We start from the raw sequence: 13,450 nt of genomic DNA on the forward strand, positions 1-13,450 counted from the left end.
CCAAAAGTGAGGCTTGAAAATTAATCAAGAGACAGGAATATATATAATTACGTCAAAACACGGCCAATTTAGGGTTCCATAGCGAACTACACTACAATCTGATTGTGATATAGCTCCTAAAAAATGTATGGTAGTTCCGATATTATTTTCAGTTCTAATACTACAGTAACAGGCAGTTAAATCAAAGTGCTATTATTGGCAATACCGTGTTAAAGTACAATAACAAAAATAGAAAATAAGATGAAACAAATTGACACCGGAATGCAAGCTGTCAGTTTAGCAGTCATACAGAGAACACCTTCGAGACGTGGAAAGGAATGACAAGGACACATCGAAACCAGTCGCTAAGCATTTTAATTTACCTAATCATTCTAAGCAACATATGGCAATCTGCGGTCTTTCCTTACACTTAGGTAGCACGGAAAGCCGTAAAAATCTTGAACAAAAGCTCATCTTTCAAACCGGCAGTCTAAATCCCACAGGGATCAACAAACGCTTTTCATTCCACTAATTTATTCTTGTTTTTTTCGTTGCCATGTTCCCACCAATAACGTAGCTCCATTTTCTGCCTTTAAAAGCACACACAACCCACAATTCCTCTATTCGCTCCGACGAAGGGCTAACGCTCGAAACGTCAGCTTTTGTAATCGTTACGGTGGCCAATTTACCATTTCAACTTTGTTGATATATCCAAATTATTTCGTTACCCCCACCAACGCAACCCCAAACAGTTTCTTTCGAAACTATCAGCCTTTATACAGGAAGGCAGTCTGAAACTTCAATGCATGCTCACTGAACAGTGGTGACCATCTTTGTTTCTACAGCCCTGCTTCACACCTGCCCAGCGGAACAGTTGCTGATGATAAAGCCTTTATCATGAAAGATAAAAACGCCATGTGTCAGTGGATCGCGGATGAACCAAAGTTATATCGTTATACCGAAATACATAATACACGTACTCACCAATCACTGTCTTCGTTTCAAAACTGGGGAAAAATTCGGAAAAGATTTCTGTATAACCTCATACCATACCACTCTAAAACCCGTAATCCCAAAGGTAATCTATTTTTTTCTCCACTGCTTTTTTTTTTTTATTCAAGAACTGTATGCACAATGACGTATGGGCTGCGCGGATATCTTGCCGGTCCCGAGGGGAACTGGGGATGGGAGAGCAAAAGACTTCGATTGAAAATATGATCAGCCATCCATGTAACTTCCGCAATGAACAGAAACACGCGCAAAGTACTATAATTTTTTTACAGGGTACGGACAAACTCTTGGAAAGGCTTCGTGAACTACCTTGAGCAAAACATGACAGTGTGAATATTCATTAATTGTTCCACTTGTGACGCAAAATTGCCCGACAGTTATCGAAAATTCATTTTAATGTGATACCACGAACAAAGCTCGCAGGGAGAGCATCAAATTCCTTACCTATTATGGGGTCATTATGCCCGAGCCGCTTTACGCTAAGAAGACCACAGTCCACAAATGACGTATTTGTTGTAGTTGACAGTCACCTCACGCTGAGGGTAACAACTCCTACTCAGTATGGCGCATCGATATATCCTCCATATGAACTGCGAGGGTGAAGGAGGTTACGTTTGTTTACGTGTATTTTTGTATTTTTTACTCTGAATTTCTTTAAATAGTAAAGAATGCCACAGTGGATACATAGTGAAAGTACCGCAACTATTTCAAACAACTCTCCTGGTATAGATACCCGGTTACCGATTCTTTACGGTTGACGTGATTGTAGTGTCTAGGCCTCCAAGTCCACGCCCAAGGCCCCAGGAGACGTAGCCTCGAGTATTTATTGTGCACTGTAAAGTGAGAACGGGGTGTGAGAAAATCTTGGATAACGAACAAACTAAGCGAGCTGTAAACGAACTGTAAGCGAACTGTATAAGCGAACTGTATAAGCGAACTCCTGAACATTACAGTGATAAGATAGCCATATATTACTAATTGCCTTAATGTCTCTTCAACCAGACATCAATCAGGTTTATAGCGCGGGGTCAATCTAGAAGATTAACATGAAATGTAATGCTATTACCTCTAAAAATGCCATCATTAATTGAGATTCATTTTCCTGTGGATAGCTTTCCTTGTTGTGGCGTGCAATGCTACAGCATTCAGTCGAATAACTGACAAAACATGTCCCTGAGATCGGATGTTACAAGCTTGTCAAAGCGGGTCAACAGAAAGTAATGTCCCTTTATTTTTCTCTGGTCAAAGTTTATTGATTTCGGTGTATTCGCATTAGAGTACGCTGTAACTGAGGAACTAATAAAAAAAAAAAATAAAAAAAAAAGAAGAAACTAAAAGAGCCCCTGCTTGCGGAGGAGTACGAGTCGTCCAAGAGGAACGCGTAGGAAGACATGTGTCAATGGACGACTGAGTGAAATGTTTCAGTCTTGTGATCCCTCAGTTCTTTGTGCGTTACATGTATTCGCGACCCGATAACAAATGACTCCCCCATAGCTACGAAGCAAGACTTAAACACAAGAATATTTACCGTAAAATTTTATACGCGAAGTTTCAAACCTTCTGATTTCCAGTCGAAAAGAGTTATGATTTTCTCTATGGATGATTATTGAGAATTAGTGGTGAATATTTCCAACCATTTCCCTCGTTATTAACAAGACGAAAAAAGGGGGCCAAAATCGAAAACATCCTTCTTTAGTCGAGCTGATTTTTTTCATTTTATTTTGACATATCCGTGCGCTAACAACAGCAACAGAGCACCTTCAAAAACCAACTCAGTCCCTTCACTTGTTCGCGTAAAAACTATATCATTTGTGACTAAACAACATCTGTTGAAAATATTGTTCACTTTGCTGTGACATCATCTCGAATTTTTGATCGGGACATTGACGTGATGCTCAAAAAGTTTACCAATGTACTAAAAAGGGTAGTCTCCGTTGCAGCCGTTTCCGGCGTCGTCACACAAGCGAAAACTCCCCCACCAAAACTTGGTGGGGGAGTTTTCGCTTGCGTGAAAGGGCTGCAAGGGAGACTACTAAAAGGGGCTGTTTGGAGTATTTTGGTAAAGACGCCTTTTCACACAACTCTCAGCCTATAATCATACTTCATATTTGGCCTTTCTTAGAAATATATTTTCTGCAGTAAATTAACTTTATCCAGTCATTTGATCTAACTTTTTGATCCCACTGACCATGAAGAGTCTTAAGCGGTTTTTGCGTACTTTAGATTGGGGCCACTTGAAAGCTACACTAGATTAAAATAGATACATTGTAGTTTCGGAAATTTTCAGAACGTTTGCGCCGATGGCAGTCTCCCACCAATTAAGTCGTTATACCTCTTAAGCATAAACTTGAATATCCGAACAGTATAGTAACAGAGATCTTTAAACTAGAAAGCCAGTGATGTTCGAAATTAAGAAAATTAAACAAAAGCGCCTTAGACTGATGTAGCCGCACGCTGCTCATTCGTCATCTATAAAAAGTAAGCCGACGCATCATAATCCCATCATTATTTATAATGGCTGACGGATTTGAGAAATGTTTTTTTAAATCCACTTGACTCATTTCTTACGGATTTTGGAAGTACATATTTGCCCTCCGCGTTACGTAAAAAGCCCGCAATTCCAAAGACCATATGTATTTTCCAGTTTCTCTATTTATGAGATGACGGAGCGCGGTGATTGATTTGAAAGCGTGCTTGAAACATGATGTTGCAAATATTGAGAGTGAAGAGAGAGCGGCTTTCAAATTGGTTTAGTAATTTGATGAAGAGATTAAAAGTACGTCATACGACCTAAGTGTGGGCATTTTAAGGCTGAGTCGTTGATATGTGAATTCTGGGTGATGTCTCGAAAAGTTCATTTACTGCTACAAAGCTCTTGGAATGACTGTTGAACCTTGCTTTATCTCACATGATCTCTATCTGATTCAAAGATATATTTAGGACAAACCAATATAGAATTTTAAAAGAATTTACAACGATAAAGATTGAGGTCAAGACCCTGACACATCGATCGTTAAAAGCCGACGCGTGATCAAGTTCATAGTGTCCGAAGAGAGAATTCAATAGAGTTTTAACCAGTGAGAAACGAGAGAAATGATTTTGTAAAGTTAAAAAATAGCCGAGATAAAAAGAGGACTTCTAGTTAAATGCGTTTGTGTCAGTTTTAGGTTTATATGACGTGATCAAAAGCGACAGGAGCATAAAGATATTTTTTTACTGGGTGTAAATTTCCTTTTTGTTTTTCAACTATGCCGCTGGCATACTCCCAGGAAACGTTTTAGCGTAAACAAAACTAAATGCATGCATGTTCTAGAGTTTACAAACAACGTACCTAAAAGAAATTCCGATTCTGTCTCCTTTGGGTTTGACATAGCCTGAATCAACTCCCATGGAACAAAATGTTAATATCTTAACATATATAAGGCAGAGACAGCGATGATCGTTTGTGACAAGTGCAATTGAAAAAGAGTTCAGAGAGACATCTGAAACAGTGTGTATTTCTACTTACAATATTAGACGTAAAATTAAAAATTCTATTTAATTTACAATGATCGACCAAGTATTTTAAATTTATTCGATTTCTTTGTGAGAATACGATACAGCTTGCTGAAGAAAAGGAAATAATTTTAAAGAAAAAAAAAACAATTGGGATTGAGTAATCAACTCTGAAAGCATCTCGTATGTTCTCCTTCAGTAGTATCACCCTCACAGTAACGTACTAAATCAAGCACGCTTATGACGAAATTAAAACTGAATTTTTGATAAGTACTTTACTTCTTTAATCATCTTCGCCGAACTCAACAAGAAGATTCGCTTCAGAAAGTGTGCTAACACTCTCTGCTCTCCGATTGTCACATACTAGTGACCGTGCATGCGCAATCATGGTGACCTTCGGAGCGCAACTGATCATGATCATGTCTTTCGTTTTGGGAGATATTTTTTTCTTCATGAATATTTGTTTGTCTGGCAGGCCGTATTGCACCAGAATCTATCACCCTAAGCTTTGTTTTTAACCAAGAGCTTTCACATAAATGCTCTGCTAGCTGTTGACGATATGTTAACAACGCTGCGAGACCGTTACAAATGAGGTAGTTTCTCGAAAAGACCTGAGTCACGAATACTTGTATGAACCCCGAGGCAATCACGCTTGTTTCACTGGGACTCAATCTTTGTCTTAGCTTCCTCCTAAAAACATAATTCCTTCTCAAAACTATGGATCTTGATAGTCCGAATTTGACTCATTGTATCTCCTGTGTACCGTATGACCAATTGAATGGCAACAACCTATGTCATTTTCTATGACTGAGCACGCAAAAGACTGTTCAGTCCGAATAAACAAGATTTGTAAGTTTTTCTTCTTTTCACTGATCCGAGCTACTGTTTTTTAGTCCAAGGGTTATTTAGATATTTTCTGATTTGATGTATACTTTTCCACGATAGCCTCATACTTCTTTTTTCATCCATATAAACATGAGTGGTGTCTATAGAGAAGATCGTTGCAGTTTTAATTTCAGAGAATAATGATGTCGTTACGCTGTTTGCCAATGCGTTTACAAATGCAAATTGTCAAAAAAGATCATGCATCAATGAACAAAACTTCTGTAATTCGATTGAATGAATCAGCGTTTTTCCTTCAGTCCAAGTTTTGCTAGTTCCTAAAGGCAAGAAAGACTAAATAAACGTGATAACCCTAATTGCTGGACAATTAAAAATAAAGGTGTTTTAAAACAGAAGTGAGCTCAAAAATGGATTTTAACGCGTGACGTCAAAGAGCCCAAGCCTACGAAACAGCAGTGGGCAGCTGGCGTATATTGACTCTTCGACCACGGATGAATGTTAAAAACGAAATGCATGTTGAATTTTCTGGAATGAGTTCTTAATCTCGCGCTCCCTTAAACAACATCCAACCCTTGTTCGTTCTCGCTGTCTCCATTCGTTTAAAATCCAAACAATTACTGTTTCGCTTTGTCAACAATTTCCAAAAATAGTGACTAAATCGTATTTATATTCAAAACTGTCATTTCTTCGATTGACACCCTCTAAGTTCACACAATAAGGATAAAAGAGATCCCCTAAGACAATCAATAAAAATCTCTTATTGCCTAAGCCGGAAAATAACAACGGTTTGACGTCAAGACTAGCATGATTGACAGGAATTTGGATGCGATGGGAAAATAACCCCATTATGTGTTCGTTGGATCGTGACTGAAACATGAATCAACCATCACAAATCATCAGGCAGAGGTCAGTTGCATATCTCTACGAACTAGAAGCAAATAAGCAAGGTTCTCGACTTTTCCATCACCATTTATACATAAAATAAGACTGTTCAGCCAATAATCTCTCCTGGACCACTGGACATCTTCTTCGAGAGCCTCTCAAGACAAGCATGTGTTCATGGGATTGAATTTCCCAGCGCAATTAGTCTTGAGCCTAGAAATTGAAAGAATACATTTAAGGCTGTTCGCAGGTTACGGCGAGGTAATCTGGTGTGCTTAGCCAAGGACACTGGCAGTGACGGAAAGAAATTCATAATTTCAGAGTTCTACACACAGCAACTTCTCTCAGGGAAATGGTTTCAGTATTACCACAGTTAACTATCGTGCCAGTAGAAAGCGGAATGAATTCAGTTAACTCTATGTTCATGCCGCAAAGAAACAGTTTTCGTCCAAAGAAAAAATTAACAAGACTTTCCAACGGACTCAAAGCTCATGGAATAACAAATCAATACAATTTACCGCCGCAACTTTTTGCGACCTCGAAAACGGACAAAAAAAATTTTTCCTCCGTTCCAAAGATAATAATCGATACGGTAGAAGATGAAAATCCCTGGGATAGAAAGCACTCGCCGAGGCTACAGGCGCTACAGAGTTACACAAAGCCAGGACTTCATTGCAATGCGAGATTTCTTCATCCCTCGTATACAGTCTGCGCGGCCGTTTCCGCGAATGACCCTGGCGCTCTCAAAAATATTTTACTCTCGGGGTCCGTGAATATTGATCAGCTAACTTCGAGCGGAGCTTCGGCACTTCACGAGGCGGCTTATGACGGGAAATTTAGTTGTGTAAGCGCTTTAATTCAATGCGGAGCTGATGTGAACGTTATAGACAGCGAAGGATGGACACCGCTTCACGCCGCAGTTTGCGGGAGAAGTTTACAGTGCGCCGAGCTTCTTATCGGTCGTGGCGCGAACGCCAAAGCGAAAACTGACGACGGACTAACGCCGCTGGGAATCGCCTTACAACAGGGCGACAGAGACATGATTAAACTATTAACATCGCTTTCTAATCGTACGCAAACATTGAACAAACCGAGACGGTACTCTTTCAAAGAAGCGAAGGCGCTGTTGTCGTTTTCGCCTTCAAATGTCTAATTTATTGCGTGGGAAGTCAGCAAAGATTTCGCAAGGATATAAAGAAAGTTCAACAATAGATATATTTGAATACTCTGAATTTAAAGAACTGTGAAGGCCAATGACAAATTTTCCGTCTGACGTATTTTACAGTTCCTTTGTCTCTCTTGTAGCTTCCTTCTTAGTTGTAAATAACTCGCAAGAACAGCTTTATACGAAAAACACAGTGTGTCATCCGCCGTTGAAATTTAGGTTTGCAGACGCTTATATTTAAGGCTAAATTCAGTTGTGATATTATTGTCGAGAAGCTAAACTAATACATATATAAACAAGAATATATTTTTCAGAAAGCCGGCTGGCCGGCAAGAAATATTTTTATAAGCTTGGATAAATATTACCGTGTGAACATGGCAGAAATAGTAACTAAAAGAAATGTAGCAGTTAATGGAAGCTTTATGTAGTAAGGACGTGTCGCCTAGAATAGCATTTTTATTATCATTATTTTCTTTCGGTATCATTCTTTAACCTGTGGCAAATGACAGATAACAGGAAATGTATGTTTGGTATTATGTTCTCTCCAAAAATATACCGAGTCCGGTATAAATAAACCTTTCGCAATATTGTTTCAGCGATCGACGCAAACTGAAACCGGCAAACCGCAGAGGATGCTCTGGTTTTGAACTTTTCAAATAGCTGCTTGTTTTCACCTGCGTTTCTAACATAATATTTCAAAGTACGGCACCCTTGAAAACACCGTTGATTTCTTTCAAATTACGTAAAAAAAATGTGACAAAGTTCCAAAAGGCTAATCCCCCTCCAAAAGACAATTTTTTCCCCAGTTTTCAATTTCGGAATTTGTTTACCCAAAGATCTAGCTAAACACTAAATCTCTTAACATATTTAGGAATATGCTTGTTAATCACTTTTCAATGAATAGGATGGGAATCACGATGATCGATCTTCTGGGCGACAACAAATTCGAGCTGCAAATAAAAGATAACACTTCAATCAGTAAGGCGGTTGAGGCGAACACCAAATTAAAGAGTACATCAAAACAAGAACTGACTTCGGGTAGAAAGTCGAAACTAAGGTCGACACTTAAGGTGAGAAGCTAAAAAGTGTTGGACTGAAGCCATCACCAAAGAAAAAAACAAATCCCTGATCAACGAAACAAGTTGAGACAATTAACACGTATTGCAAAACACAAATTTTTACATCATCCTCTCCGCAATCAACCATTAGATGGGATGAGCGAAACTTCGAGAATAAAGATTGATTGCTTATAGATTTTATTTTACGAAAAGCTGCAGAGAGAAGAGGTAAGCACATCAGTTTGAGTCAAATTTTGCAATGTAGGACCTGTGAAAGGAAGCACGCGGCCTAAATTATTAATATTATTTTTTCTAGTTCAGCATTACTAAACCTTGGTAAAGGAACTCGTCATAGTTTGTTCCTTTAGAGGAATGCAATCATCATTTCACAAGTGCGTTAATTACATTTAGAATTTTTTAGTCATCATATTTGTGTCTCATTGAGCTAACACTTTGTAGTTTCCTTCATCTTCAAAGTTGTAAACGTGGCACGTGGCTGTAAACAACCCCAGCCAAATATCACTCAATGACATGACAGAGCGCTCTCAAATCAAGAATTTGTTTGTTTTCATCGGTCGATAGTGCGTGCAAATTCCTTCTCTACACCTAAATTCCTTCTCTGAGAAAAGGCCAGAAAATGTTTCGTATAAACAAAGATTCGTCTAGCTATAACATTTGATTTTTGCTATTTAATTCATGTGAAGGCCAAATGAGAATCTGTTAATTTTGCTGATAATCTGTAGTCCCAGTCATTGTGCCTCAGTAATGACGTCAAAAACGTTTGAGGTAATCATGATCATGAGAAGAAAGAGCTTGTGGTCATTGTATATTGAAGTTCATAATTAAATGGTTTTCACTGCTTTTGATATTTGTTCTTCAGTGTAAGTTCTGCTTTGCACATCTCGAGTTAGATTGGTCTGACAGAGCAATGATGGATTTTCAGGAACAAGGCGAAACCAATTCTCTCTCTATTTTCAGTCAAACAGATAAAACGTTTCTAGTATAGTTGTTTTGCATATTAATTTGAGCGTGTACGAAAAATGAAACCAGTCAAAACGAATTTGCAACGCAGAAAAAAACATACTAATTAGCTGGTTAAACGTTTGTCATGCCCGCATATTCTTCGAGGTAATCATGATTATCTGCGGTTGGTTGAAAAATTCGCGCTACCAAATTCATGTCAAATGGATTTGATAACAACAGCCGGCGGGCGGGAGTGCGTGCGTAAAACTGGAACTCTAGTGCAGCAGAAACGCACGCTTGCTTAAACAGGTACGTATTTTACAGGAAATATGTACGTAAAACAAACCGCTAGGGATAAATGGAAAGCTTGTGTCTGTAGTGGTAAAAGAAGCCTACGTCTGAATTGTTTTTCGATGCAGACGCAATCCTTCGAGTCTCAACAGTCCTTTTTTTATGCATCAGTTCGTGACGTAAGTCAACGGAAAACGCTGCGTCATGCAGTGTTCGCTCACTGGCTCGTTATGTGCATTTCGCTGATTTCTTTTAATGGTCAGAGGGACTAAACCTCTCCATACGTTGTCCCATTTCTCATTCCTGCATTCATGCGCGTGAGTCTACGGCACATGTAACTGATCACGCAAAAGAGGAAGTCGCACAGGGCCCAAGAGCAACTTCGTCATTTCCAGTCACACGCCATTAAACACATGATTGTTTCTGTACTTATTTTGTTTAGGTGAGGGTAGCCTTCGGAAATGCAGCTTGTACTGTGAAACCGTGCACGTTTATTCACGATCTGACAACTTTGAACGTCTACACAAATTGACGCAACCACTGAGGCAAAGAATATTATTTATCGGTAAGCCTGGCAACACAGCTGATTCCCTGTTTATGATATTCCCAGCATCAAACTGAAATGCAATTAAAAATCCTTTACTGAAAGTATAACAGTTTGAGGTAAACAAAGAATTTGTCGTGCAGAAACAGTCAAAACTAAAATTGTGTTCAGATTTTATTTCTTGCTACAGCACACTGTTGGAAACAACACGTCTCTGATATATCTTTGACGTAAAAACAATCTAACCACCGGAAGACACATCAGCCATAACATAAAAACCAAGCACTCACAAAACTGATGAGCCATAGTCAGCCACTTCGGCCTCATTAGGCCTAGTCTCTAATGAAGGAGTGAAGAAAACGAAGGAGGTTTGGGTCCGTGTTCGCAACTAGACTACCCGATCAAAACCGAGATGTCTGTTGCCTCTCGGTCAATTTTATACTGCGAAGAGAAAATACAAACTACAAGAACTGTTCTCTCATTAAAACTTAAAAAAAAAAAAGATGTTTTAGGGAAGGGATACAAGGGACGAAGTATTTTACCTAATTAGTCCGGAGAGGAGTCATGTTTTCAAATATAAAAAATACCGCATGAGAAATTTCCAGAAGAAAAGGTTTCAACACACCGAACTTGACGGGAAGTAATATCGACGAGTGACACAAAGACCGTGAAAAGGAACTTCGTTTAATAGCATAACAATTCAGCGAAGGACGGATCCTGGATAGTTTAAGTGCCGTCTTCTTTTGTGCAAAAGGCAATAATATATCGTAATGATCCCTGACCAGATCCGGGCCACTTTATAGGATGGATTTTATTAGCGCATCTTACCATAGTTTATTAATCAAATCGTATTTTTAGAGCTAGAACGTAACAAGATCATTATCATTACATCAGATCTCTCCTCTGGAGAAAGCGACTTTGTCTAGTTATCTGTTTGTCTAAGTTTTTCCATTGGATGAGCTAGATGAGTTATTTTGGTGATTCTTAATTTCATTGTTTTGGAATAAGCCGAAAATTTACAGCAAACTGGCAAATCCCTAAAACAGACTCACATAGCAATGGATTGCGTCCTGGCAGCGGACATTTCGCCGACAAAATCTTCCTCTAAATCTGCCGGTCACAAGGGCCGGGCCAAGCACGTAAATGACCCGTCATCAGCTCTGCCTTAAGTTGTTTTGAATTCTTATTTTGTGGATCGTTTTCTTATTCATCAAAGACCTTTCTTAGACGCGTTTAATTTATGTATTAAGAATACATGACGGTTCTAATGAAAGCCTAGTTTGAAGAAGCTTCGTTCACAATGACTATCTCTTTGTGGGACAGAAACCTATAATTAACTGATACCTCGTAAGTGTCTTTTTCATTTTCAGGATTTTTCTTATTGCACCTGACATCGACGAAATAATTTGTACATACATTGTAACTTAGCCACAAAAATTACGAAGGGTTTAGAAAAATGATTCAGCGAGATTACAGCGTGAAACATACCAAGCGACTTGGAGCCGGATGAAATGACTATGAGCTTTCTAATCAGCTTTTATCTGAAAATGAACGAAATCTGCGCTTCCAAATGTGGCTAGGACTCCTCTCCAGTGTCTTCTCAGGAGACAGTTTATCCAAGAGTTTAGGGAGAATCACATCCATATTTAGGTTGAATCTGGCCGAAGCAGGCAGCCATTGACACTTCCATTTGTCCTCCAGATGATCACAGGCGCTGACTCGCTCGCCGTTCGTGTTGACAAAGGTTGGCTCCGACAAATTAGGAAGATCAGTCTTGTTAGACACGATGATGACTGGAATTCGACGATTGCTGTCAGCACAACAGCTCTCGATTTCATCCATGAATTTTTCCAGCTTTGAGAAGGATCCAAGCTTATCCAGAGAATACACTAATATTGCAGCGTCGGATTTTTGGATAGCGATTCGCCTCATAGGAGGGAACTCGTAGGTTCCCGATGTGTCGATGATGTGAATCTCGCAAGTTTTGTTTCTGTAGGTTATTTGCTTCACGTAGAATTCTTCTACTGTAGGTATGTGTTCGTGAATAAACGCCTCCCCTACGATATGACGAATAATTGAGCTCTTTCCCACGCCAGAATCTCCCAAAACAGCCACAGTAATTGTCCTGAAATAAGTAGCTCGTCGAAATTTATCCGCTTCCTCGAAGACACCGGAAGTCGATTTCGCTTTCTTCCGTGACATCCCGCTAGGAAAATTGAATGCGTTTTTCTCCGTGTAAAGCTAAGTATTGCAATTAATCTCAACAAGGCACTTTTTTGGTGATAAAGGTAAAACGGGATTCCTGTTTGCAAGACTTTTAGCGAGAATTATAAACACAAACGTTGATAACCTCTATCAGATCAAGTGAGATAATTGTGTGTAATTAGATTCCATCTCGAGCAAGAACGCAATACAGTTACACCGCTGGTGAGCACCCTGCCACTTACACTCATACTTTAACTTCCACAAGAGCTCTTTGAGGTGATCCCTTACAAAATTAGTTACGGTTTTCCTGAAAGCGGGTAGTGAGAGGAGTGACCAACGTACCTTGTAAACTAAACTGCCAGTATACTCAAATAAATAAAGGGGCAAGTTTCCAAAGAAACTGTGACGCTGCGTCGGTGGGGGTGTATAACAAGATATTTTAGCTTAAACAACTGAGTTGATAATGTAAATTAGCCCCCGTAAAGAGTTTATAAGCTGACGCTCCGAGCGTCAGCCCATCATAAGAGCAAAGGGCTCAAGCTGAGGGGCTAACATTCTGACGAAGGGCTAACGCTCGAAACGTCAGCCTAGAAACTCTTTACGATAACCAATTTATATTCTGAGTACTTTTACGAGTTGTGCCGTATTTTGACGAGCCCGTAGGGCGAGTCAAAATACAAATAACGTTAAAAATACTCAGCGATACTACACAACAAAACGTATAAGTCATTATTATCCAACACGCCAAACTGTTAGTGCAGTGCGGGCGAATTTCGCGGATGTTTATTTACGGGGAGTGCGTGACAGAAGTATGCGAAGCGAAACGAAATTGGCGCGTTGTTGTGCTGCTGTTTCTATTTTCTTCATTAAATGATATCTGGTCGTCAAGCTGTTTTTCTTCGTTCGATTCATCTAATGAACTTGGATCTATATTTGCCAGCCATTCTAACTCTTCGTCGTCGGAAATATGATTCAGGTTGTCCGCCATTTGTTTTTTTTTTCGTAACTACAATC

At 39.3% G+C, this 13,450-nt stretch overlaps 2 protein-coding genes and 1 long non-coding RNA gene across 3 annotated transcripts; 1 reads left to right on the forward strand and 2 right to left on the reverse strand.

Moving 5' to 3' along the window:
- Positions 1-336: 336 nt before the first annotated feature.
- On the reverse strand, positions 337-1,304 carry LOC148734552 (uncharacterized). Its single transcript, XR_015998346.1, has 2 exons — positions 964-1,304; positions 337-869 (listed from the first exon to the last, which is right to left on the reverse strand). It is a non-coding gene; the product is annotated as an uncharacterized LOC148734552 (long non-coding RNA).
- A 4,687-nt stretch (positions 1,305-5,991) lies between these two features.
- LOC111341741 (uncharacterized) lies at positions 5,992-7,965 on the forward strand. Its single transcript, XM_022948740.2, has one exon. The coding sequence runs from the start codon at positions 6,563-6,565 to the stop codon at positions 7,361-7,363; it is 801 nt and encodes a 266-aa protein (XP_022804475.1). The 5' UTR covers positions 5,992-6,562; the 3' UTR covers positions 7,364-7,965.
- Positions 7,966-10,896: 2,931 nt separating this feature from the next.
- LOC111341735 (ras-related protein Rap-2b) lies at positions 10,897-12,974 on the reverse strand. The gene has a single exon (XM_022948728.2). The coding sequence runs from the start codon at positions 12,431-12,433 to the stop codon at positions 11,762-11,764; it is 672 nt and encodes a 223-aa protein (XP_022804463.1). The 5' UTR covers positions 12,434-12,974; the 3' UTR covers positions 10,897-11,761.
- Between the last annotated feature and the right edge of the window lie 476 nt (positions 12,975-13,450).

The sequence above is a fragment of the Stylophora pistillata genome, chromosome 3 (genome assembly GCF_964205215.1).
Source record: "Stylophora pistillata chromosome 3, jaStyPist1.2, whole genome shotgun sequence".
Classification (NCBI taxonomy): Eukaryota; Metazoa; Cnidaria; class Anthozoa; order Scleractinia; family Pocilloporidae; genus Stylophora; species Stylophora pistillata.

Excerpts from the sequence above, each read along its gene's own strand:
- LOC111341741 (XM_022948740.2), top strand. The coding sequence starts at position 6,563 with ATGGTTTCAGTATTACCACAGTTAACTATCGTGCCAGTAGAAAGCGGA.
- LOC111341735 (XM_022948728.2), bottom strand. The coding sequence starts at position 12,433 with ATGTCACGGAAGAAAGCGAAATCGACTTCCGGTGTCTTCGAGGAAGCG.